The sequence below is a fragment of the Fringilla coelebs genome (assembly GCF_963513975.1).
Source record: "Fringilla coelebs genome assembly, chromosome: 8".
NCBI lineage: Eukaryota > Metazoa > Chordata > Aves > Passeriformes > Fringillidae > Fringilla > Fringilla coelebs.
Window position 1 is genome coordinate 23,234,105 of NC_140066.1, and position 26,470 is coordinate 23,260,574.

Genomic DNA, 26,470 nt, shown 5'->3' on the forward strand with positions numbered 1-26,470 from the left:
CCCGCCGCCCGCCGCGCCGGAGCCCGCGGCGCGCCGCCCATGCGAGACCCCCGCGGCCCGGGCAGCGCGCAGCGACCCCCGGCTGGGCCAGGCATGTGAAGATGTCAGTGGGCTGTGCATGCCCTGGTGAGTGCGCGGCGGCGGGGCGCGGGGCGGGGGCTGCCCCTCCGGCTGGGGTCCCCGCGGCATCGGGGCTGGGTGGGGAGCTGGGGGCCACTCACGGGGTGGGAGCCCCAGTGGTGTCGGGGTCTGGCTGTGGGCTGGGGTCCCATGGTGTTGGTGTTGGGGTCCGGCTGTGGGGCTGGGTCCCCTAAGAATGGGCGCTGGGGCCCGGCTGTGGGGCTGGGGTCCCCACTGCATTGATGTTGCTGGTCTGCTTTGGGGCTGAGCTCTCCAGCTACGGGACTAGGGTCTCCATGGCGTTGGTGTTGGGATCTCCATGCGTTGGTGTTGGGGTCTCCATGGCGTTGGTGTTGGGGTCTCCATGGCGTTGGTGTTGGGGTCTCCATGGCGTTGGTGTTGGGGTCTCCATGGCATTGGTGCTTGGTGTCTCCGTGGCATTGATGCTGAGGTCTCTTAAGGCATTGGTGGTGGAGTCCAGCGATGGGGATGGGTTCTCCATGGTATCGGCGCCTGGAGCATGGCGCTGGTGCTGGGATCTGGCTATGGGGCTGAGGTCTCCATGGCATTGGTGCTGGCATCTGGCACTGGTGCTGAGGTCTCTGTGGTATTGGTGCTGGGGTTTGGTTATGGGGCTAGGTTCCTAGGACATGGCTGCTGGGAGCTGACTACAACACAGGGGGCTTTTCAGTGTAGGTGCTGAGGTTTGGCCATGGTGCTGGTGCTGGGGATAAGCTATGGGTGTCAGCAAGGTGTGGGGACTGGAGTCCTAGTCACTATGGTGTGGCTATTGAGTCCAGCCATGGGGGTGAGGTCTCCATGGTACGGGCTGTTGGAATCCAGCTGAAGGGCTGGAGTCCTTAGAGCATGGATGCTTGGGTCTGACTGGGATTGGAACTCCATAGCATGGGTGCTGGGATGTGGTTGTGAGACTAGGACTGCATGGCATGGGTGCTGGGGTTCCTATGGCATGGATCCTGAGATCTCTTGGACTAAGACATCTGGGACTTAAGAGCACATGGATGCTGGTACCAGCCTGGAACTAGGACCCCACAGGCAGAGTGCTGCAGGGGCATTGGGCAGGCATGCAGGTGGCACTGTGAAGAGTGACCCCAAAGTACCCCTGTGGGGTGCCACAGCTCCTCCTGTAGGTGTGAGGCACAGTGTCCCCACAGAGGCTTGGTAATACTGCTGGTGGACTTGGATGCTGTATGGCCCCCCACCCTGGCCATTGTGGGGTGTCTGCTGGAGAGCTTGTTCCTAATTCTGGAGCCTGCGGGCTGGAAAGGTTGCAGGACTACACAGGAGGTGTGTTGAGTTGGTGAGGTCTCAGCACCTGGAAGGGTGCTGCTGCAGGGATACTCATCTGCACACCTGGGCTTGGGGGCAGGTTTGGGGCAGCCACCCTGGCTGCATTGCCTGCTGCTGTGTGCAGAGCATTGCTGTGCCAGGAACAAGGCAGGGCAGGGGTCTCGGAGGACTGCTGGAACCTTGTCCATCACCAGGTCTCCGTGGTGCTGGCCAGCAGACAGGGAGCCAAGTTTGGGGGGGCCCCTGGGGAGAAGGTTCTGCCATTTCCCTGGGCATCTGGCACATGGGGTCCCTGTGTGGGGACAGCAGGGATGCTCCTCAGCCCAGTTCCCGTGGCAGCATCCCTGTGGTCCCGAGAGTGCCTTCTGCTAGGCCAGAACCCCAGCTGGGGGGCTGCTGGAGGCAGTGGGGCGCTGTGACAGCACATGGTCCCCGTGCCTCCCCTGGAGCCACCTCTACCGAGGGGTTTGCAGCTGGATAACCGGGGTGGGGAAGGGGTGCCCCTGCGCAGCGGCCCCCCGCCCCTGCCTTGCCTGCGCCTCGACGCCGTGTTTCTATGAAGCCAGGCGGCCCCTTCCCCCATCCTCCTCCTCCTCCTCCTCCATCTCCCACTGGAAGCTGCCAGAGCGCTGCTTCCTCAAGCAGAAAGTCACGTGAACCTCCCTGCGAGCCAGGCCGAGCAACCACAGCACCCGCCCCGCAGGCACCCCGCACCGGGGGCACGACACCCCTCCCGACACCCGCAGCCTTGGCGGGGGTCCCGCCGCGGCGGGGCAAAGGCCGTACGAAGGCCAGCGGTGGGGCCCCGTCATATTCCCCGGGAGCTGGCCCCACGCCCCTGGGAATGTTATCGGCATGTTGGTGGGTGCAATGAGGGGGGTCCTCCCTCGGTGCCGTGATGGGGAGCCGTGGGGTCACCCCTCACCTGAAGGTATCCCTGTGGATGGCTTCATGTGTTCTGTCCCCCCGACGCCGCCCCTGCCCGCTGCCCCAGGGCAGGGAGGGCACAAGGCTGCTGTGCAGTGTTGCTGTGCAATGTACATGTGCTCCCCGCGTCTTCCCCCGCTCCCCCGCCGGGGCTGGGTGGCACATCGAGAGCCTGCGCCCCCCTCCCCCTTCCCCTCCCGGACTGTTTATCGGAATATAGAAAAAACAAGCTCTGCCGCTGGCCTCCCGCCAGCCAGAAACATTTAATGAGCCGCTCTGCCCAGGCTGCTCTTCAGGGCTGCATTAACTTGGAGGAGTTTCCTGCTTGGGAGCTGCTGTCGGGGGGGGGGGGGCGGTTTGGCTGCCCCCCTTCCAAGTTGTGCCTTCCCAGAGGGATAATGTACTCCTTGCTATCCCTGGGGGTGCATCCTGCCCCACTGCACCTCCTCCTGCACCCCTCTGGAGATGTTTCCCTGCTCCTTTCTTCCTCTCTGCAAGAGCTTTGGAGCAGGGAGGCTGCTCAGCTGGGAAGCTGGTGCACTCTTGTGCCTGAGGATGGTGGGGAGCTCTGGGGCCAGTGGAGGCCTGAGGGGTGCTTTGCCCCCCACTCAGCTATGGAGGGGTGAGCAGCAAGAGCGTAATGGGCTCAGAGGGGAGGTGGCAGCGGCTGGGGCAGCAGCTGTCTGGTGCTGGTGCCAGTGGTGCTGTGCCCAGGGCTGCTTGGAGCAGGGACGGCAGACAGGTCTTGGCATCCAGGTCTTGGCATCCAGACCCCAGCGGGGCCCTGACCCCTGGGGGCACCTCTCACTCTCCCAGCATGCTCTGCACTTTCTTCCTTAATTATTTTTATTATTATCATTGTTTTTCCTCCTGTAGTGATGGTGTCAGTGCAGGGGGGGAGGAGGGAAGCAAAGCGGAGTGGAGTTGTTCTCCCTCCCTGCCGGGCTGGCTCCAGCTTCATGGCAGGGAAGCAACTTTCCCAAGGTCAGCACCTTCCCTGGGACACCTTGCAGAGAACTAGCCTGTGCACCCCTCTGGCTGGAGGGAGAGCTTCCCAAGGCACATGCTTTGGGTCCTGGGATGGACATGTCCAGCCAGGGCACAGCCCGTTGCCGTATCCCTTCCTTCTGCCGAGCTGGCGCCGTGCATCCCCCACTGTCACGAGGCCGAGCTGTGCCACATGCCTTCTGCGACAGATGCGCTGGGAAAGGGATGGCAGCGAGTGGGCTGAGTGCCGCGGCGGGGGGGCCAGGCAGCCCTGACCTCTGCGGGCTCTGGCTCCCAAACACCCCCAGGGGTGCCTGGCACCTTGGGGTGCCCCTGGGCATGTTGGGGAGGAGGGGAGCAGTAGGGGTACTGAGGCCTCATTGTGTGTGCTCTAGTCCAGGCTTTCTTCATATTACCAGTGATGTTTGGATGAAACGTGTTATTGCCCTGTCCCCCTCAGCAGCGAAGTGCCTGACACTGATACCGTGTGTGTTGCATTGCCTGCCCACTTCTGGCATGGTGTGGCAAAATCATGATGGGTTTGTGGCTGTCTGGTGCTCAGTGAGGGGATTCCTCAGGGGTCCTGTTGTTGGTGTGAGGCACCATCACAGTGCTCTTTGGGGCCAGTGTGAGCTCACCCAGGATTTCCCTGAGACATTTGCCTGGAGAGTCCTGCATGGGTTGTGCCACACCAATGCCAGCAGGTTCAGCACTGTGTATTTACACTGGGCCCCAAGTTTATTCCAGCAATGTTGTTACCTGCTCAGCACACTGCTGTGAAAGCTGCTCCCTGGGGAGTGAGGGGATGCCCATGGGGGATGGGACCTCCAGGGCAGGGAGGTACCCTTGTGGCCAGGAATGCACTGGCCAGGTGGCTGTGTGCCCCCCAGGCACGGCAGGAGCCTAAGCAGCTCAAGCATCCCCTGCCCATCCCTTTGGGGTGAGATCACTCGATTTCGTGCCACCCTCTCCTCCCCCACTCTGCTCTGGGATTCTCCTGCCGTATCCATGTTGCTAGAACATGCGAGGCATGGGTCTGTGTGGTGTGCCAGGAGCATGCTGGGACACTTGGGAGCATGGTGCCCATGCACAACAACTGTTTGTTTGTCCTGGTGAACCAGCTGCACTGTCAGCAAGAGCCCCCAGCTCTTTGCAGGGTGACCCTGGGCCCTGGGGCTGCTGTTGTGCACGGTGGGGGTGCACTGATGGGCCTGGGGAGCAGTGGGCGTGGGACAGCTCCCCGGGTGGTGGGGTGTAGGCAGGATGGGGCTGGGTGACCGTTATCAGCTGCCCGCAGGCTGCGGCTGTGGTTTCCTGCCGGTGCCGGGGGGAGGGTGCTGGAGAGCAGGCAGGGCTGCCAGGGGGCTCCTGTACCCCACCTGGAGCAGGAATAGTGGCAGTAGTCTGCCCCTCTCCCAGGGTCTCTGCTGGGCAGGGTTGGGGTGGCTGCAGCAGGGGTGATGTTTGGCAGGTTTTTGGAAGGTTCGCAGCTGCATCTCATGGGGGTGTGGGAAAGTGGGCTGTGCACTAGTGTTGGATGTCCCTTTTGAGCAGGGGCGCTGGTGGGGCTCAGGAGTCTCTAAAGCTGTCAGACCAACCTCCCAGTGTAGCTCACCCCCTTCTCTCCCGGGCAGGTCATGGATGGGGATGAACGTTAAACCCAAGGCGTAATCTCTGCTGTGGCAGGCGCTGGCCCCTGTCCAGCCCTGACCCGCCCTGCCCACAGGGAGACCGATAACACCCTGCCTGCACCCCTCTGCTGCCACTTCCTTTGGAGGCCCCTGTGGGATGTAGCTCCAGCCCCCCTTTTGCAGGGTGTCTCTCTGCCCCAGCTTTGTAGAACCCACAGTCAGGTAGCAGAGGTTACCCTGCACCGAGGTGATGGTGCCTCTGCCCCATGATGGACCCATGGCTGAGAGGGTGGCACGAAGAGAGTGGGAGGGCCCCTGCTTTCTGCGGGAGCAGCAGCCTCAGGTCCTCTACTACACACCAAGGGACAGGTGTTGTGTATGCCACCAGCTTCTGCATTACAGCCCAAGTGGCTTTACATAGTGATTGCAGCCCAAGCCAGGCTGGGACATTGGTGGTGTTGGCTGGACCATTCTACAGCAGCCATTTGCACCAACCTCTGCTCTGTTATGTGCATTCTCCTCCAACCAGGGTCTTGTGCAGCCTGGGGGGTCTCCCTTCCAGGGCAGAGGCTGCCCCTGCCTGTGAGTAGCTGCAGGGTGGTGGGTGCCAGCTTTTGCCTACACCAGCTCTTGCCTCCCTACTAGGAGCCCATGGCAGCTCGTGGCGTTGCAGGCACGCAACTCTGCTGGGCATGGGGCAGGTCCAGGCACCCCAACCTGCCTGCTTCAACTGGCCCAGGGCGGGCCTGGGGTGAGCCCGGGGCAGCTGCGGGCAGGGGCAGGCAGGAGCACGGCAGCGGAGCTCTCTCCCTGCCGGGGATGGCAGCGCGGAGCTGCTGGAGGAGCCTGATGTGGTGCGGCGTTGCATGGAGTTGGGAATGAGGGTGCTGCCTGGGTATAGGGAGTGCCAGGCTGTCAAAAGTCCTTGTGGAGGGGCATTTCCCTGCTGAGGCTGGGGAGATGTCGTTGTGCTCCTCCCAGCTTGGTGCCCCTGCCAAATCCTTTGGGCAGCCACGGCATGCCGAGTTGTCACTGCCAGCGCGTGCGCAGCAGGAGGCTTGGACGGTGGCAGAGTTCCCCCCAGAACCCCTGGCTGCCCTCGAGTGGCATAGATGGGGCTCTATGTCAATCCCTACAGGAACTGGACCTGGAGCTGTGGGAGCTGCCATGACCATCCCACCACGGCTGTGTCCCTGCTTGGCCTAGCTGGTGGGGAGGAGGCAGCTGCTAACAGGAAGGACACGCATGTTAGCAACAAAAACACGGCAGTGAGAGGAAGCAGAAGCAATGCATTATTGATGGAGCTATTTGATGCTGATATATTCGGAGAGCTGCTCCGGAGTGTTCAGCAGCACCGTGTGGGGGGGTGGCAGGGGGTGGGCTCAGCTGCTGGAGTTACCTGCTTTGAGTCAACCATGTACAGCCATGGCCCTGTAAGACGTCCCTTACCTTCTCCCAGTGGAGCTTCTAGTGTGGGAGGGCACAGTGACATGTGTGTACCAGGAGGGATGTCAGCCTTAGTAGGTGGGGGTTTGGTGGGTGGCAGCTCCTAGCTATGTGAATCTCTTATGGATGCCAAGGGTCCTCTGTGGCTTGGGAGACAAGAGTGGAAGGAATGCAGGAGGAACAGTGGGCTAGGGACCAGGGTGCTCTCTGACCAGGGCTGAGTTGCTGTAGTAACAGGGCTGGGTGTTGAGGATTTTCCTTTGGTTGTCTTTGAAGGAGCAGTGCCTGTCCCTTGGAAGGTAGATGGTCTTCTTGGGAGACAGAGGGCAGGCGCAGGATGCTGGGGCTGTGCAGCCATGCTGCACGCCACCGCCTCCCTGCTGTGGGTTCCCAGGCCAGGAAAGGGGCTGTAAAACGAACCATTCTTGTAACATGAGAGAATCCACCTGGAGGCTCTGGAGGAGCCTTAAAACCCTGCAGCTCTGGCAGGCTGGCCCCGGGCTTCTGCAGAGGAACTGGGGCTCACTGGTGTGGGTGGCTATGCTGGGGCTGAGGTCTTGCAGGACGCGCATTGCGATGTCTCAGGGACAGCACAGGAACATTGTGCGGCATTTCTCAGGTGCTGGTGCCATGGAGAAATCCCATTCTAGAAGTATGTGCCAAAGCTTGCTTGTGGACTGCACCTTCCCCTTGGAGCCTTTGGGCAGCCCAGTGGTGATGAGGCTGACCCACGACACCAGAACGAGTGTGATGTGAGGGTGGACACCCCATATGATCTTCATGCACTCTGGGGTTCTGCATCCCACTGTAACCAATGCATGCACTTGGTTGCTGCTTGTCCGCTGCTCACATATTCAGATTGATTTCTCTGTCCCATGCAGGATGCTCAAGATTGGGCCCTGTAATTTCTCATCCTGCTCTGGCAGCTTTTCCCCAGCCCCTTGGCTTTATTTCTGCCTCTGGGTGTCTGGAACTGGTTCTGGCTTTGAAGGGTTAATCCCAGGAGCCCCCAGGATCTGCTGCCTGCCTGGCATGACTCACCATGTAGTTTCCAGCCTCCCCCAAACCTCCTCTGGAGAGATGGATCTGTGGCTTCTCCAGCCAAAAACAGGGGCCCCTCCTGTTCCAGAACTCCCTTTTTATCTGGTCATACATAGCTTTAGGGAGGAGAGAAGCCCCTCCTTGAGAAACACGGAAACAAAGAATATTTCTGTTTGAAGGATGGTAGGATTTGCGGGGTTGGCTCTTGTGTTCTGGAAGGGGGGGGGGCTCCAGGATGCATGCTGTGCTGCAGGCTGCATCTGCATGCATGCGATGGTGCCCAGGTCTGGCTGCTCTTTGGACAAGTCCATGAGGTTTGGAAGTGCCAGGCCAGTCCGTCTCCCGGTGCAGGCTGTGCTGTTTGCAGAGCTGGCAGATTTTTATTATTATTCTTTATGTAAGCGCGTGTCCATGGCCCTGCTCTAGGCCTGCGCTTGCCAGCGCCCCGGCCGGGTGTCAGTGTGAGCATGCCCTGCCTCCTGCCCTGCTCGCCTGGGATCCTTCAGGCACACTCTGCAGGCACACTGAGCCATGGCCGCAGGGATCAGAGACACCTGGACATCCCCTGGTTACCCTGGTCCCACCGTCCGTTTTCCTGGGATGCATCCCTGTGCTCACTCCTGCTCCCCAGCTGCTGCCAGTTCCCTGGGCTGAGACCTGTACCGGGTGTTGGATCAGGGCTGGACTTTGGGGAGACCAGGCAGGCATGGGGCCCTTGCTAGGGGGAGAGTGGAGGCTGTGATCTGGGGGATGTAGTGCCCTACCACAAACACGGGGTAGCCCTCTGCTCCCCTCACATAAGCATTTGGTGAGGAAGGGGCTCCCCCACACCGTTGCTGCCACACACGCTTCCCAGCTGCATCCCAGCCCTTCTGCTCTCCATCCAGCATCTATTTAATTATTAACTCGGCTATAACCATAAACAGCTGGGGCTGCTGCAGCCACGTGGACCAGTCCAGCGCTGTCGTCAGAGCTGAGCAGGGACACGTGAGCAGTCCCGGAGGGCTGCTGAGCCCCAGGATAAATTGCTCTAGGCATGTTTGCTGTGGATGCACGGGGCCTGGGGATGAATGGGGGCTGCTCTCTGATCCCCTGGCCATGGCACTGCTGCCAGAAATCTCTAATATGGGGACAAAATGCCTCTTTTTTCACTATTTTGCAGTAGCGGTGTGGTGTTCAGTGCTGGTGGGTGGTTGTGCCTTGTGTGTCTTTGTGCCTTGGAGTGGGAATGGGGTGCAGGTCGACTGGGGTGCAGGTTGACTGTGTTTAATGGCAGTCTTGGCCAGGAGGGCTGTGCCATCCCGTAGCTCTCACCAGCATTGCAGCAGCCAGCACTTTTTTTGGCCTAATGATGGTGGAGGTCAGCATGCTGCAGCCCCATCTCACCCAGTGCCACAAGATTTGGGCTGGCAGGAGGACAAGGCAGTGAAGGGCTGGTGTGCTGGGGCACTCGCAGCATCCCTGTGCCCAGTTATCAAGGCACTGAGAGCATGGGTACCTCCAGCTCCACGTGCCTTTCACTGAGCAGTGTGTCACAGAGGTTTATAGATTTACAGTGAGTTTTTCTCTCTGTAAATCTGGGGTTTACAAAGAGTTTTGGTCTGTTTAGCCATGTGGCTGTGGAAAATGATACTTTCAGGGTAGTCTGCAAGAGGAAGAGGAAATCATGGTGGTGTAATGTGGAGCAGGACAGGGTTGGAGCCTACTCAGCCGATGAGTGTGGGGACAGGAGTGAAGGGATGCTGCCTTTCCCTATTCAGTGCTGGTCCCAGACAGCAACATGCTTGGGGAGCAGGAGGCTGCCCCCACTCTTCAGGTGCAGGGCTTTGGGGGTGCACAAGCATGGAGGGGAGGAAGCCCCCAAAACCTCATAGATGAGGTTTTGCACCAACCATGTCTGCTCTGTTGGGTGGAGGGGGGGTGGGGGGAAGCAAGAGTGCTTGGCAGGATCCAACTGGTTGTACCTGCATTACCCCAAGGCTTGGGGAGGGGATGAGGTGCGGGCCTGGCCCTGCAAGCAGGGGGATGTGGGAGGGTGTGCATGCCCCAGGCACGGGTGCACACCCAGCCGGGGCTGTGCCGGGAGGCCTTTGGGAAGGCATGCAAGTGCATGCCAGCCCATCGGTGTGAACAGCAGCCCATGTGTGCAGGGTGAGCTTTACCAGCACGCGTGCGTGCGTGCGTGTGTGTGCGTGTGCATGCACTGAGCCCTTGGGCTTCGCTGGACTAGCAGCAGAGGTCTGTGCCAGTCTGACTTGCCAGGGCAGGAGCAGAAGCTGCAAGGGGCAGATGTGGGGCAGAAGGGGAATGGGAAAAATGGATTTTTTTTATAACGGAAATTTTCATAATGGAATTTTTTCTAAAATCTCCTAATTGGAAGAGGTTGCACTTTTATCAAGGAAAGGAGACCCTGGGGGTATGATGGCAATTGCAGACTGGAACATTTTATTTTTCATCGCCCCCTTACAAACAAACCGCTTGTATTTTTCTTTTCTCGTCTGAAACTGGGAGAAAGGGAAACAAGTTTCAAAAAGAAAAAAAAAATCCTGAAAAAAACTTCAGACACCCCGAAACCAAGCTAGGGAAAAGGTCTATTTTTATTCAAACTTTCGCAGTAGGGAAAGAATCCTTGCCCCGGCTCGTGCCGAGCTCCTCAGCGGGACGCGGCTCCCTCATTCCCATCCCGGGGAGTGCCTGTACCGGGCGGGGGACAGCTCTCCGGGGACCCCCTTTCGGGCGTCACCCCTGGCCCGTGGGCCCCCGGGCGGCGCGGGGCGGGGGAGCCGGTGCGGGGGGAGCGGGCCCCGCTGCCGCCGCCGCCGCAGCCATTGTGGTCCCGGCCGCGGCGCAGACAAAGGAAGCGCCCCCGCCCCGCCCCGCGCCCCGCCCGCCCCGCCCCGCGGCGGCCCCGCGCCGCCCGCCCGCCGCCGCCGCGCCGCCGCCGGACCCCCGCCCGCCGCCGCGCCGTGAGTCACCCCGCCCCCCCGCGCCCCCCTTCCCCCCCGCGGAAGTTTCCCGGTCCCCCCCACCCCGGTGGCGGCCCCGCTCGGGCGGCGGAGGTGAGGGCCGGGGTCCCGCCTGCGCCGCCCCCGCGTCTGCGAAGTTGTGCGCGTCCGCACCGCGCCGCCGCTCTCCACCGGGGCCCCGTACGGCCCGGGGTCCCCGCGGCAGCCCCCTGCCCGCTCTCTGTTCCCCCGGCCCGGCTCTCCCTCTCCTCAGCTCCTCTCTCCCTTCTCGGCTTCCCTCTCCATCCTTACCCAGTTCTTCCGTTCCTCATCCCTCCCCAGCTGCTCAGTGCATCCTTGGCCCCTCAGCTCGTTCCCTCCCCTCCAGCTCCCATGTCTGGCCTCCCCCTCCCTGCCTGTGGTGTTCCTCCCCTCCCCTGGCTACCCTTTCTTTCCACCACGTATTGGCTTTTGGAGTGGCACCCCCAACCTGGTGGGGTGCTGCCAGCAGCCCCCATGCCCTGCTGTGCCCTGCTCCATCCCAGCCCGCAGCTCCCTTTGTTCTTCTCCGGGTTCCTTCCCCTGCCGAAGCCCCTTGACAGCTGCCCCATGCCCTCCTGGTCCCCCTGCCTGTGCTGTCATGGGGTTTACAGGGCCAGTGCCCTGCTCTTGGGGCTGCTTGCCTGCCGCACCTGAATGCTTGCTGCAACTTCATCCTTGCTCGCAGCTCAAAGGGTCCCGCCAGCCTCCCACGGGTGCAAAGGGAATAAAAAGGTCCAAGGGGTGCAAACACATGAGGGCCACACATCTTTCACAAGCTGCCTTGCTGGGTGTCCAGGCTCAGGGGGCTGTGGGCATAGGGGGCTCATTCTCCCTGGCAGACAAAGCACTGGCTTTACCTGGGCCAGCTAGAAGTGGGGACCAAGCTGAGGTTGAGCACAGCATCCTTGGGAATGGGGAAGCCTCAGCAGCTCCAGTTTAGGAGTCAGCATGCATGCCAGAGCTGTGGAGGGGTGTCTTAGCTCAGCAGGTGTTTTTCTGGAGCTCCTCTGATAGAGCCTGCTCTGGTAGGCTGCCCTGATCTTGGGTGTCTGGCCTAGTAGTCCTTGCCAGCCCGCCCGCTAGGGATGGGTGATTAGCACTGCTGGGGCTCCCTTGGCTTGGGCAGCCCCCAATCCCATCCCTGCAGCCTTAGCTGGCAGGCACCATGGGGAACCTGCTGAGCAAGTGCTGTCCCTAGCCAAAGCCAGTGCTGCAGCAGGAGCCAAAACCAGAGGTGTCAGCCACTCTCAGGGTGAAGTGTGAGCAAAGGGTTCCAGGGCTGTGGGGTCTAACATGGAGTCACCTTCTGGGGGCACACAGTGTGCACTAACCCCACACTGCAAACCGTCACCTGCTTTCTTCTCACCAGGAGGGTCTGAGCCTGCTCAAGGCTGGGCCAGGCAGGTGTGAGAGCAAATACCCCTTCCCAGGGTCTTCCCAGTTGTTCTCTACGTGCTTTTGATAGTACCTTGTCTGAGCAGTTTTGCAGCGACTCCTCCGGTACTGGTCAGGTATCAGCTCTTTCTGCTTCTGTTGCAAGTATGGGTAAATATCAGTGTCCTTGTTCCTTTAAAGCCTTAGGTTTTGGAGTGTTCTCATTGTAGGGGGATTATGATTTGAACTGAATATGGTCTTTCTACTCATGATGCTGTAGAAATCCCAGGTTTGTGATCTGAGCACCCCTTGAAGACTGAGTAGGTGCTCAGTGCTGAGCAGAATGACATAAAGTTGTGTTGCCTCAAACTGGAAAACTTGTGATCCAAGGGGGACAGGCTGGTGCTGGAAGGTTTGGTAACACAAAGGTTTTGCTGCTGTTTGGTGACTTTACTCCTCACCAGGAGCAGGTCACAATCCACGTAAAATAGGAAAAGGGCAGTGAAAAGCCACAGGTTCAGTTGAAGGAAAGGTTCCCCAGGCTGGGACCTGGAGCCTGTTTCCACTTATTTTCAGAGAGCAGCGATAGCTGGAGGTCCTGAGCTTGCCCAGCTCCTCAGGATGCGGGAGCAGAGGATGATATGGACCCGTCCAGCCCCAGGACTCCATTCCTGTTCCATGGCTGGCAGGGTGGCAGCGGTGCTTGGCCCAGAGTGGTCTCTCTCAGTGTGCCCTCTTTCATGTGCTTGCAGCTCTGCACTGGCATGAGCTTGACATGTCCATACGAACCTAAAGTCCTATGTGGTGGCAGAGCAGGATAGCACTTCTCCTGGCCCTCTCCCTTTGAAACCTCCCATCATCCTCTGAGTGATCTGGGGACAGAGTGCTCCTGCTCTTGTTTGCTCTGTGTGTGTGTTTGTGGGTTGTCATGCTTGCGGCAATGAGGTTTGCTGCCCCATGGGTTGCTGTTGTGTCAGGTGGAGTTGTAACCGGGGATGCTGGGGTTAGAGGGTTTCCCTGGGGCTGGGTTCCTCGTGCCTTCAGGAGCACTGGGCAGGTGTGCTTGACCATACCGTGTCCTTTTGCTTCCTGGGGTTTTGGCCCCGTCCTGCACTGGTTGTCCAAAGGCCTGACATCAGTGGCAGCATGTGCTGCCTGTTCAGAGGTGAGAGTCCTGCAACCACTGCATTTGCTCTGTCCCCAGTGCTGCCGGCAGCCTGCCTGTCCCTTGTTCAGCAGCTCCCATGTTGTCTTTTAACCAAGTACTGAGAAGAGAGAAGTTCTGCCTGAGCAGGAGGGCAGAGGCTTGCCCTGGCAGCTCGAAGAAGCAATGGAGGCACTTTGTAGGCCGCACCGAGGAGGTTCCCGCCATGCTCGCGCTGTCCCTCCTCTCCATGGGCATCTGTGAGCAGTCCAGACCTTGTGGCAGGCGCTGCACCATGGTTTGGTCATGGTTTGCCCCTGGGCGCATGCTGCCCCGGCGAGGCCAGCTGGATCCTCGCCGCGGGAGTTATCCAGCTTTTTTCTCCCCTCCAGAGCGGGCGTCTGGCCGGCTGCCAGGGCTGCGGGGCTCCACCTAGGAGGCAACATGGAGCAAGGCGGCCGGCGGCGGCAGGGCCGCCGTCTCCAGAGACTACGCGTCCCGGCGTGCAGCTCTCGGCGCCTGGCCGCGGCAGGGAGCGAGGGGAGCGTTGCATCCCGGGATCGCGATTCTCCATGCGCCACGTGGGGGCTGACAGCCTCCTGCGGTCCGAAGCAGCAGCGCTGGGGGTCGTGCCGGCCTGGAGGATCACTGTGGATCCCCCTCTCTCAGTGTATGCACAGACCGCAGCCTCTTGCTGTCACTTCCCTGCACTGTGGCTCTCGGCTCCTGCTCTCCTGGGCAAATCTTGTCTCTGTGGAGGGCTGCTCTGAGCAGCAAGCCCACAATACCATGCAGAGCTGTGTACTTTTGCTCCACCATGTGCGTGGCAGACGAGCAGCTGTGAGTGGGGATGTTGGCTTCAGGTTCTGCAGGGCCATAGGCATGGTTAGCTGTAACTGAATTTTTCTGTGTTGCCGCAGAGCCTAGCAAGCCTTTGATGATGAAAATCCTAGTTTGTCAGGAGGCTTTTATTCTAGGTATGCTGACAGGGGTTTTTTTCCAGCCCCATGGTTCCCACATGACATTGTTTGCCAGCGCTGCGCCGATGCATGCTGCAGGAGGGATGTGAGTCTGGTCGCTGCAGAGTGGCAGGGCCCCAGGGTGAAGGGGTCTGGGAGAGAGGGAAAGTGTCTGAAAATTTGAAAGGTGCATTTCTGGGGCTGAAACCGACAGCGTTTGATTATGGATCATCTTTGAGACAGTGAACTGAAAGGAGTAATTAGGGACGGTGGGATATTTCCCTGAGAGTTGCAGGAAATGACTGCCTCGTGGTAAGTTGATAGTAGTGGAGCTGAAACTGGGTTATCTGTAGGATTGCATCTGGGGCTTGCAGCCGTGAACGTGATTCAATTTTCTGGCTGTTTTGCAATTGGCAGGGTGTGCTTTTCTCCCTTTTTCCCTCCTGGAGAATTCCCCGTCTATGTGTCTGAATCATCTGAGGAAGAAAATTGGAAAGGGGAGACTCCTATTGTCCCTAGGTGCTGTAGGCCAGTGCAGTTCCCTGGGGCCCCAGGCGAGTGTCCAGCTCCAGAGGATGCCTTCCTGGGAGACCCTTGGCCCTGGCTGTGGGAGGCTGAGCTCTGACCTGCAAATCCACATCCCAGACATGTTCTCTTCACCTAATGCTTTCAGATAGCACTGCTTTGCAGTCTACATCAAGATTGTCACTTTGTAATCATTAGCTGTAGGTAATTATCCCTTCTCTGGCTGTCCCCCTAAATTTGTGACCCTGTGTGCAGAGAAGAGCACCTTGGGGTTCAGATGCTTTGTGTGCTGCTGGGCAGGACTTTTGCACTAATGTTGCAGAATTTGACCTGGGGCTGCACCACACCGTGCGCGTGGTGTGGTGTGGGCAGGGAGGCAGCTTGTGGTCCAGATAAGCTCTGGATGGCTCACATGTGCAGCTTGGGAAAAGTGAGAGAGTAATCCCTGCATGCAGGTGGCGATGGAGGTTTTGCCTTCAACAGGTCAGGGCCAGGCAGTGTCCTGGCTGGGGTCAGCCTCTGGATGCTACTGAGTACGTGGCGCATGGTCTCCTCCAAAAGTGGTATCTCCTCTTCCCTGGAGAGCCCAGCCTCGTGGGAGCTTCAGCTTTACCAGTTGTGCATTTTTAAAGCAATTAGGGTTTCTGCAAATTGATATTGTCACTGATAATGTCTCAGGCCGTGTCTTGGTGGGTTCTACCTGGGCTCCTGTGGGTTTAACAACAGCATCAGAGTTTGCAACTGGCCTCTCCCAAATCCCTCTATTCCAAAGAAAAGGAGAAAGAAGAGGTGAAGGCAGGCTTGTGGGGGCGGACCATGGTCTGCTCCATGTGCCTCTGCCTGTCCCAGTCACTCTGAATACTTCGTGTTTGCCTCCCAGCCCTGCCAACTTCCCGGACACCAGGCACTGTCACTGGGCAAAACCACGTGAATTATTTGAGACGCTGCCCTGCACCCAGTCCCAGATACCACCCTCACGCCAGCGGTACTGGCCTGGGAAGATGTGTTTCTTCCCCTATCAGGGCTCCCACACCCCATCGAGGCAGCCCTGCGAAACAATGCCGCTATTTACACTTTAAAGCCTCGTTAGGCAGCCGGGAAGCAGGCACGGAGCATTCCGGGAAGCACCAGCCCGGCCGCCTTTAGCAGAGGCTGGCCTCTTCTTCTCGGCTGCTGGGAGGAGCAGGACGCTCCCCGGCTGAGCTGTAACCCTGCAGCCCATTTCATGCTCCACTCCTTAATTTTTTTTCATCATTTATGTTTTTAGCCTCTGCCTTGTTGGTGAGCTTTGCTGCTTACACAGAGAGCACTCTGGCTGCCCAGACACAGGTAGCTCCTGTCTGGTAGGGGGGCACCGATTCCTGCCAGCAGTTACAGGTATAGGAGGATCAAGATGGTGCTGCTTTGCCTTTGTCCTCAGCAGTTATTTGCTCTTTGATGGTGAACTGAAGTTATGGGAGTTCAAGCAGGGCTTTTCTCTCTGCTTTCCATGTCCCCTGACCAGGCAGGCAGCTCCAAGGTGCTGGTCTCAGCTCACAGTACCCTGCTATCTCCTGACTGTGTTGGCTCTATGAGGAGTCCACCATGCTTTTGGTGCCTTGGGAAATCTGATGTTCCCCAGCTCTGTGAGCTTGGCTAGGATGTGACTCATTCCTGCTCCAGCAAACCCACCAGACAGTGCACCAGAAGGGCTGACAGTTCACAAGCAGGAACAGCAGAGGAGAAGGCATGTGGAGGGTCGGGCATTGCTGGGCTGTATGTGAATCAGAAGTCAGAGCACCTGCCTTCTGTTCCCTGGGCAGTTGCCCACCTGGAGCTGTTTACTTGCCCACGCTTTTGTGGCAGGTCTGTGGACCTGGCCTCGGTGGAGGATGCTGAGCTGTGAGATCCCTTCCCAGGGTTCCCTTCTCCCGCAGCTCCATGCTGAGGGGAAGCCATGGAGCCTCCCACCTGGCCACAAGCACTGTGCTGTTTGCTCAGACCTGCCTGGGCCGGTAGCTCACCAGCTGCAGCATCAGCCTGATTTCTTCCCTTGCTTAATGTTTTTATGTTGCCGGGCCAGCACCTGTGAGTGGCCACAGGAAGCATCTCCTGTTGCCTCTTGTTCCACAGGGGCATTGTATGCACAGCCACCAAGCAGCATCCCTGTTTGCACCAAGCCTGCCCCAGGTCCTGTGCTCACTGCAGGAGGCTGAGCAGGGGCATGCAGAAACAGCAGCTAGGGCCAGGCGCTTGGGATGGGCCATATCCTGCGTGTCTGTGTCACTGCACCTGGTTGGACAGGGCTTGCAGGCAGCTGGGGCAGTATGAAGAAAATAGGTGGTGACGGAGGGATGTCCTGGACCAGGCAGCATGGCCTGTGTGTGAGTAAAAGTTGGTGTTCCTGCTGCTGTAAAGTAATTGTGTTACTTCATGTAATGTGTGCAGTGTGTCTACAGTGAATATGGAATTTAGACAGCTTGTATCAAATCCTAAGGCTGTTGTTACCACTGAATCCAGTGACATATTTTACGCTTCATTGAAAATAATACTTGGTCAGGATGCCAGTCTTGCTGAGGTCACATAATAGGCTTCTCTCAACTCCTCTAGATCCTGGCACAGGTCACTCAGAGCTCCAAAGGCAGGGTGTCTCCATATTAACCTGCTGGGAAAGGCCCAGGATGGAAATGGAGGCTTGGGTAGAAGTGATGGCCTGGCTTGTTTTCTGTCCCGTCCCCAGCAGCAGGGAGGTAGGGAAGAGCATGAGAAGCACAGTAGATGGAGAGTGGTGTGTCTCCCTGGTCTCACCACTCCAGGAGACCTTCCTGCACCCTGAAAAACAAGATGGGGACTGAGGATAGCAAGAAGCCTTTGGAATTTAGTGTTCCCATGTCTCATCAGTGAATAAAAACAAAGAATTGAAGGATGAGACCTGCTGTGTCTGATTTTTTTCTGCCCCTCAGGACATGATGACCAGAAACAAGCAGTGCATCAGCCACTGCTGTCTCTGCCTAATGAATTGGTTTGGTTTCAACAGAAGTTTGGGTTTGGGAGTTTTGGGAAGTTTCCTATGTGCTGAACATGCTTCAGTGTCATGTTGTATAACAACGTGGAATGGAGGAAATTTAAATGCCGTGTTTCTAGTACAGTTTGGGCTGAATTATTGTCTGTTAGGTACAAATTGATGTGGATAAAGCAGAAAGCAAAAACTCCTCTTCAGCAGCAGCTGACCAGCACTAAACTCCCTATTAAAAATTTTTATCTGTGAAAACATTCAGTAAGAGCCGGGGGCCGACATTGTTAGCAGCCATATGAGAAATTGTGCCATGTCCCACTTATCCTCACTGCAGGCGGGCGGGAGTGGGAACAGTGAGCCACGGTGGCTGGGCTGGCTTCAGCCCCACAGGACTGGTAGACCCTGGTGAGTGCTGGAGAAAAGCTGGCTTCTGCTGCTGTGAGGAAACGTGGTGAAAAGGCCCCAAGAAAATCAAGAAGTAAAACACTCATTTCCCCCGTTGCAAGTTGGATTTAATGCTTGGGAGGTGACCCCTTCTATTTTTTGACCAGCCCTTGCTCAGCAGCGTGTGCAATCCCTGTGACTGCTGACTTGGGGCCCCAGATGGCTCAGCAGGGGTGAAGGTGATGCCTTGGTTATTCACCTCTGTTGGCTAATGAGCTCTTTGTTGCAACAAGCTGGACATCTTGGGTCCCTGTGCTGGTGGCACTGCTTTCCTTGACTCTGGTGCTTTTTGCTCCCCTCCTGTATCCATCATGGTCGAGCTGCTGCTCCGATCCTGTCCTGGCACCCTTCTGCACAGCGTGGCCGTGGAGCCCAGAGGGGCAGTGGTGTGTCTGGTGCCTCTGGGACGCTTCCCTCCGCTGCTGGGTTTGCTTTCTGCAGTACTGGGCGGCAATCCTGTCAGTTGGTGGGCGTTGGGAAGTGCCCGTCCCAGGGCTGTGTGCGGGCGGGCAGCTGATGGGGATCCCGCCTTGGCCCTGGCTGCAGCGGTAGCCCGGCACTGCCGGCTCCGGGGCCCCCGCCTGCGGCGGGACGGGCGAGACATGTCTGTGCTCGGCAGGGCCGGCTGAGCCGGTGGAGCCGGAGCTGCCTGGCAGCTCGCCCACTGCTGCGCCCCATCCAGGTCAGCCCGTCTGCCCGCCTGCCTGCCGGGAGGGAGGGAGCCGCATGCCTCAGCAGCATCCTGGCGCAGCATGCTGGGTCCTGCCAGCCCCCGCGGGGCTTGGGAGCGGTGCTGGCAGCCCCTGCCCTTGTAGTGGCAGTGGGCTGGTGAGTGTGGGAGCCCCTGGCTGCCCCTAAGGAGCCTGGATGGGGCTGGCTCTGCCCGTCATACCTAATGTCTTCTATTGGCAGGTCTGGGGATCCCCAGGTTGCTTTCAGAATGTGTGCGGGTTTCACAGATCATGTGCTCTGCTGCAGACCCTATCACACCCCATGCGCCTCTCTGGGCTCTTTGTCCTTTGCCCTGGTGCTGTCGTGGGCAGTGAGGCTTTGGGGTGGTTTGATCACAGCTGGGGGCTGGTGTGTGGGATCTCTCTGTCTGCCTGGATCTGGGTGGCCACTGGCCTTTCTGAGTGGCAGATGGTGGCTGCCTGGGGATTCGCCATCTATCCCTCTGGGCAGTTATTCACCCGTCACCATGACAATAGAAAGGTCAGCAAAAAGATCCTGTGTGATTCCCGGGTGGGTCGGTCAGTGGGATTAGGACCAGTGTGAGAGGGAGGGCTAGGGCCCAGCCAGCCCCTCTTCAGGCTCACCAGCTGGACTGTCCCCCTCGGGCACATCCCCAGAGCCCAGCCAGCTGAGAACTGACAAACTTTGGGTACCAGTGAGAAACTCTTGGGATGTGGTTGGGCCCCTCTGGCTGCTGATCCTGAGAGTTCAGCCTTGACCCTGTGAGTTCCATCCTGCACAGGGGAGGCCTGGAGCTGTGTGTGGGATGAAGGGAGTAGGCTGACATCTGGAGGGAAGCAGAGGAGGGACGGGGGTGTGCTGATGGAGTGCATCCTTCCTCCTCCTCCTCCAGCAGCAGCAGTGTGTCTCTCCTCACCGGGTGCCCCTGACTGACCCATGTCCCCTCTCTCTCCCCCTCCCTCCCTCCCTCCAGGCTGTTCCTCTAAGTCGTTCAAGCTGTACTCGCCAAAGGAGCCCCCGAACGGCAACGCCTTCCCCCCCTTCCACCCAGGCACCATGCTGGATCGAGATGTGGGGTGAGCTGGGGCCCAGGGACGGGTCTGCAATGTTGAGGACACTCTGCAGTTTGCATCCCAGGGTCTCTGTTGTGCTTCCCAGCAGCAAACAGAGACTGCAGTGCATGGACTTCAGTTAGCACAAGAGCAAAGAGGGAATTGGAGCAGGCACAGATGATAGTGGGTTGAGAATGAGTGATATTTGGAATGAAGGAGGCCTCCAGGTCCTGAGCTCTGTCAGGCCAAGCCCTTTGCCTGACCAAGCCCCTGGAATGACAGGGAGCCCTCCCAGCTCCTGCCAAAACAGCCCCTTCTTCAATGTCTGTCCTGCCCGGCCACTGGTCACTGCTGCAGAGGAGCTGGGTATGTCCCCAAGGAGCAGTTGGCTAGGTCTCAGGGGTGGGGTGGAGGAGCCAATGCTGTGGGATCAGAGCCCAGTTTTGGGCTACAGCTCGCCCCATGGGGCTATCAAATATTGGCAGCCAGAGTACAGTCTGCACTGTGGGGAGTCACTCAGCTCCAGTGAGCCTGACTGCCTGCTGTAGCCAGGGAAATAGGAGCTGTGGTGAGCAGGGAGATCCCTGCTAGCACTGATGTGCCTGCATCTCTTTCCACTGCTAGACCTACTCCTATGTACCCACCGACGTACCTGGAGCCTGGAATCGGGTAAGCATGAGGGGCTGGTGTGGACCCTGCTTGGGGGGAGCTCATTCCTGTGCTGGGGGTGCCTCAGCAGGGCCGGCATGCTGGCTGGCTGGGGCTTTTGGGAGGATTGCTCAGATTCTGCCAGCCCTGGAGGGGCTGTATATGTTCCCCCTGTGGGCCCAGGACCCCTCCACACCCTGTGGCAGCCTTCCCCTCTGATGGCTTGCTGTGCTGTCTGGGCAGGAGGCACACGCCGTATGGGAACCAGACTGACTACAGGATATTTGAGCTCAACAAGCGGCTGCAGAACTGGACAGAGGTAGGCAGCTGGGAGGGTGAGGGTTGGCCAGGGCAGTATTTTGGTAGAGGGGGCCCCCACTGCCTTTTCCCACATGTGGCCATGGGACAGGACTTGTCACCCCAATCTCAGAGCACTCAGCTCAGAGTGCTGTCTTCCCTGAGTTGAGCACGTGGCTGCTGTGCCTGGCAGCCAGTGTCTGTATGTCTGTCTCTCTCCTCCCCATAACTTAGCATCTCTCTGCCATCCCCAGGAATGTGACAATCTGTGGTGGGATGCCTTTACCACAGAGTTCTTTGAGGATGATGCCATGTTAACAATCACTTTCTGCTTGGAGGATGGACCAAAGAGATACAGTGAGTACCAGCTTGAGCCCTCCTTCCTAAGAGCATTGCCCTTCAGCAGGAGACTGTTGTGCACTATGGGGGATGTGGGTAGGGTGTCACAGCTTAGCTGCTTCCAGCCAGAAGTTATGGGGGGACCCTCTTCATGTACATTCCAAGGAACATCTGGATGAGCTTATTTTCCTCTTTCTCCTGCTGCAGCGATTGGCCGGACTCTGATTCCCCGTTACTTCCGCAGCATCTTTGAAGGGGGAGCCACAGAGCTGTACTACGTGCTCAAGCACCCCAAGGAATCCTTCCACAACAACTTTGTCTCGCTGGACTGTGACCAGTGCACCATGGTCACTCAGCACGGCAAGCCCATGTTCACCCAGGTACTGCCAGCACCCGCAGTTTCTGCTGCCCTCCTGCCTTGGTTTATTGTGCCCTCTTGGTGGCTACCCCCACGTGGATAGTCCCACGAGGCTGTGCATTTTGGGCTCATGGGTATGTCTTCTGTGAGAGGCAGAGGCAAGCCACTGTAAGTGTGTTCCAGTGTGCAGCAGTGGGTTCCCAGGGGATCTGGGCTGGGGAAACTGGGGCAGCCTGTGCCTGACCCTGTGCCCTGCCCGTCCAGGTGTGTGTGGAGGGGCGGCTCTACCTGGAGTTCATGTTTGATGACATGATGAGGATAAAGACGTGGCATTTCAGCATCCGCCAGCATCGAGAGCTTATTCCCCGCAGCATCCTTGCCATGCATGTGAGTACAGCTCCACGAGCTCCCCTGGGCATGAATGATAGAGGGCTGCTGAGCTCCTCAGGCTGCTCTGCAGGTGGAGGACCTCAACCCAGTCCTGCATCACAGGCCAGGGCATGGGAGGGCTGCTCCCAGCCTGGATGCAGCTGAGCCTTCTGTCCCTCTCACTCCTAGGCACAGGATCCCCAGATGCTGGACCAGTTATCCAAGAACATCACACGCTGTGGGCTCTCAAACTCCACACTCAACTACCTCCGAGTAAGTGTGCGAGGAGAGGAGGGGTTGCAGCTCTGCCATGTCTTGTGCTCTCAGCTGCTTGATGCCTGGCTGCTCTGGGGTGTGGGTAGGCTGCAAAGCTGGCTTTGCGAAAGGGATCTTGCAGAGGGGCTGTAGAGAGCTATGGGGCAGTGGGTCTACCAAATCCCACAAACTCACGGCGTGGCTTGGGTCGTTGCAGCAGATGCCTGCCTGTAGAGGTGTAGGGTTAGGGCTATGGGGTCTCCATTTTGCTGAGGCTCAGAGCATTGCATTTTAACCCAGAGTCTGTCTGCTCTCTGCAGCTCTGTGTAATCCTAGAACCAATGCAGGAGCTCATGTCACGGCACAAGACCTACAGCCTCAGTCCCCGGGACTGCCTCAAGACTTGCCTCTTCCAGAAATGGCAGCGGATGGTCGCTCCTCCCGGTGAGTCTCACACTGCCTGCTGTGTTGCCTTCTGGGACTGCCTGCTCAGGCTCTGCCCTCGGTGCAGGCTTCTCCCAGCCCCAGAGCTGTTCTTGGCTTTGTTTCAGAAGGCTGGGGGTGGTGAACCAGGCATTTGGCTTCCTTCTATGCTGGTCTGCCTTCTCAGTGGGGCAGAGCAGGGCTGCAGGCAGCCAGTGCTCCCTGTCTTGGGGCTGCCAGCTGCTAGTGGAAAGCAAAGCTGGGATGGAAATGTTCCTGCCCCCTCACCTGTATTCTGCTCTGGGAGGATGGCAGAGCTGTGGAGGTGAGGAGGGTGGTGATACAGCCTGGAGGGGGAAGTGTGTTCCTTGAAGAAGTAGGGTTTGCATAAAAGGGCCTGGGGGCACCAGCTTCCTTTTGTTGGGACTGACCATGTATGTCTCCATTCTTCACCAGCTGAGCCAGCACGGCAGCAGCCCAGCAAGCGCCGGAAAAGGAAGATGTCAGGGGGCAGCACCATGAGCTCTGGTGGGGGAAACACCAACAACAGCAACAGCAAGAAGAAGAGCCCAGCCAGCACCTTTGCCCTGTCCAGTCAGGTACCTGTAAGCATCCCGTTTCCATTCTCTCTTCCTGCTCTGGGGTGGAGGGGAGGGTTCTCTGCCACTGCCCCTGGGAGCTGCTAGGGGGAGACCCCCAGGGACTGCCTATCTGAGCCACCTCAGTCATTCCCATGTGGTGGGGAAAAGAAGGAAGGGATGTCCCAGCTGCCTTCCCGGAGTCCCTTTGCTCTCCTGCAAGGGAGTGAGGATGTGTTTGTCCCACTCAGTGCCCAAGCTCAGGTTCTGCAGTGGAGATGAGGAACTGACCCTATAGCTGGGGAAAGGGGCTGTGCTGATGAGAGGGGGGGTCTAGTGGCCCAGGCTCCCCCCACCTCGATTATGTTTCGGGACCGTCTCCCCTTTCAGGATGTGATGGTGGTAGGCGAGCCCACGCTGATGGGGGGGGAGTTTGGGGACGAGGATGAGCGCCTCATCACCCGGCTGGAGAACACACAGTTTGACGCCGCCAACGGCATCGACGACGAGGACAGCTTCAACAACTCACCGGCGCTGGGGGCCAACAGCCCCTGGAACAGCAAACCGCCCTCCAGCCAGGAGAGCAAGTCAGAGAACCCCACGTCGCAGGCGTCGCAGTAACGGCCCCCCTGCCGCCCCGTGGACTCAGTCCCAACCAATCTACCTGTACATTTGCAACGGAGAGTGACTGGGAAGCGGCGAGGTACCGGGGGCGGACCAGCGCCACATGAAAGATGGGGTGCACGGCCCGGGGTGCACACCAGGCAGGCAGCCCCCAGCCGTCACCCCCGCCGCCTCCCCGCACCCCCACGCCTCCCTCCCTGACGGACCCCAGGGCAGGGGTGGGTTTCCGGGGCCGTAGCTTCATTATTCCCCCTCTGCTCTTCTTTTCTGCTTCTTGCCCAGAGAGCTTCTCATCCCTGTCCCAACATGCCCAACCCCTCCCTGCCGAGTGAGGGGGAATTAGTGGGGAGGTGTGGGCAGCGGCTGCCATGTGTTGGGGTCTGGCACAGCGCAGAGACCCTCCTCCTCCCTGGGCCCTGTGGTTGGTGTTTGCTGAGCAGCCACTTGCAGTGGGGTTGCACATTCCCTGTCCAAGGTGGGGCTGGTTGGGAGGGGCAGTGATGGAAAGCCTTCCCTGTGCCTCGGGCTCTGCCACGGAGCTTCCTCCTGCCAGGGTCAGATTCTGCGGTGCTGGGATGGTGTTGAGGATAGGGCCCCGTCGCATTTTCCCACTCTCCTGCACCTTCCCCTTCCCCTCGCTCCCCAGAGCGAGGGCGCAGCACAGCCATGGGGGGACTCTTGTATATAGGAAGTGCGTGGTGGGGGGCTGGGAGGGGCATGGAGGACCCGTGGCTCTGCTGGAGCAGCCGGTGCCCTTGTTCCCTGCCTGCAGCCCCTGTGTTTCCCTCCACCCTGCGTGAGTCTGCCTGGGGCCCCTTTGCAACCCCTGGCTCCTGGTACCTCCTACTTTTGTCTTTTTTTAAGGAAAAAAAAATAATATTATTAAATTGTAAGTTTAAAAAAGAGAAAGAAAAAAAAAATGGGAAAATACCCCCTCAGCCCCCTTCCCCATTTTCCCCCTCCTGTCCTGAACCCTTTCACCCTGTCCTGACTTTTGTACAGGCTTCTTCTCTTGGAAGTCTCATTTTATATCCAGTTCGGAGAGCTTCAAACCAAGGAGAGACTTTGCAGACTTCCTTTCTAATCCCTCCAGAGGCTGGGGCGGGCAGCCCCCCGCCTCTCTTCTCAATGTAAATCTTGTGTGCTGTTGTCCCTGCTCTCCCCCTCGGGTTTGTGTACCTCGTGCTTGTACATTTCCGCGCTGTAGACAGTGTGTACGATACTGTTCTTTCAATGTGTTATCACTAGAGCAGGTGCCTCCATTGATGTTAGGGGAAACGATGAGAAAAATAATAATTTTTGGGGGTTTTTTTTGGTTTAAAAAAAAAAAAAAAAGAAAAAAAATAATCCCTTCCAAGGCTTTTTCCAAGGAAAAGATGGGAGGTGCCGGGGGAGGGTGTTTGTGCTAACTAACCAGTTCACCCCAGCAGCCTTGGAGTGGGGTTTTGGGGGAAGATGGGAGTCTGGGCTGCCTGTGGGAACCCCCTGGCATGCCCCATGGTGGGGTTGCGGCAAGTGCTGCTGTGGGAGGGGACTGCCCTAGTGGGGGTATAAGTGTGTGTAAGAGTGTGTGTGTGCGAGAGGTCTGTGTGTCTGTCTGCGTGCGTAAGGGAGCCTGGGGCAGGCAGAGCAGCCCTGAAGTTTGGGGGAGTGAGGGGTGCACTCCATTCTCTCTGTCAGACACCCCCAGCTCCCTGCTGGGGATCCCACAGCCTGTGTCCCACCGCCCCATGGGGCTTGGGGCTGGCAGGTGTCACTGAGGGCCTGCCTGTGCCCCAGGCTCTGGCGGCTGCAGGGGTGCTACTAGTGCCCCATGCTTTGCCCACTTGTGGATGAGACTGCAGGAGGTTGCTGAGATGGGATGGGGGTCACCCTGTGTGTCCTCTCCTGCTGTCCCTGTGGTTGGGCAGGGAGGCAGAGCCTTGAGTCAGCCCTAGTGTGATCTCAAGCTGAAGATCCCTGGAGAGATGCCTGTGTTGGCTCCTGGACCCCTCCATGGGCAGGCCGGAGCTGGAGGGCTTGGCCCCTCAGACCCCCAGGCACGGGGGTCCCCACAGCCCCTTTGCAGGCAGGGGTGGGAGCCCAGTGTGGCAGGGAGGGGGGCTCTGCATCACAATTAAGGTACGATTCTCCATGCCATGCTGCACGGCTGCTGTGGAGGGTGCAGAGCCCTCAATGCCATGGGCACACTGTAATGCCTTTTTGTTTCTCTCTTTTTTTTTTTTTTTTTCTTCCTTCCTCCCCTCTCCATAGTTTGTGCCATTTATGAGTCATGTATGGTACCAATAAAATGACTTTTCGGTTTGAAGCTGTCCTGATCACTTATATCTGAGCATGGGACCAGGCTGACGTGGGCAAGGCAGAGGGGAGTTGTCCCCTCATGTCCCTGGTACCTTGTCAAGGAGTGTGGGCACAGGGCTCACTGTGTTCCCTGGATGATGCTGGCCTGCCTCTGACTGCTGGTTCCCAGGCACGCCACAGCTGGCTCCCTGCCATGCCATGGAAAGCAGAAATCCCAGCAAGGGTAAGGTACTGAGTTGCTGCGAAATGGCCCCAGTCCCTCAGGACAAGCAAACAAGCAGCTCGAGGCCTGTCAGGACACCAAAGTGGTGGGCACATTCCCTGGGGAGCAGTGGGGGCCATGTAATCCTGCCTGGGAGCAGGGCAGGAGCAGCTGAGCACCATGGAGGTGTCCTGGGGGGAGCAAAAGAGGGACAGGGCACTATAACAATCTCCTTCCTGAAGCTAGGGTGCCCTGTGCCAGCTTTATTAGAGATATGGGAGAAACCGTGCTTGTAAAACAGGGCTGATGCAGCAGAGGGTGAGAGCAGGATGGGCCTCTATCTTCAAAGCAGGAGCAGGGGTTGGGTTGACATCTGCAGCGAGGGATGTCACCAGGCTGTGACAGGGCTGAGGTTGGAGGGCTGCAGGACACAGGTGCTG

At 58.5% G+C, this 26,470-nt stretch overlaps 1 protein-coding gene across 3 annotated transcripts; it reads left to right on the forward strand.

Annotated features, from left to right (window-relative positions):
• On the forward strand, positions 1 to 25,965 carry LDB1 (LIM domain binding 1). Of its 3 annotated transcripts, none has more exons than XM_084210330.1 (11): positions 1 to 126; positions 19,558 to 19,660; positions 20,261 to 20,305; positions 20,528 to 20,603; positions 20,836 to 20,938; positions 21,128 to 21,300; positions 21,543 to 21,665; positions 21,837 to 21,920; positions 22,223 to 22,346; positions 22,782 to 22,924; positions 23,294 to 25,965. In XM_084210330.1, the coding sequence occupies exons 1-11, from the start codon at positions 102 to 104 to the stop codon at positions 23,522 to 23,524; spliced, it is 1,230 nt and encodes a 409-aa protein (XP_084066456.1). In that variant the 5' UTR covers positions 1 to 101; the 3' UTR covers positions 23,525 to 25,965. The 3 variants fall into 3 exon arrangements, with proteins under 3 accessions (XP_084066456.1, XP_084066455.1, XP_084066457.1); XM_084210329.1 differs by having other exon boundaries at positions 22,782 to 22,930; positions 23,294 to 25,963; XM_084210331.1 differs by lacking the exon at positions 1 to 126 and adding an exon at positions 10,372 to 10,429 and having other exon boundaries at positions 22,782 to 22,930; positions 23,294 to 25,964.
• Positions 25,966 to 26,470: the final 505 nt, after the last annotated feature.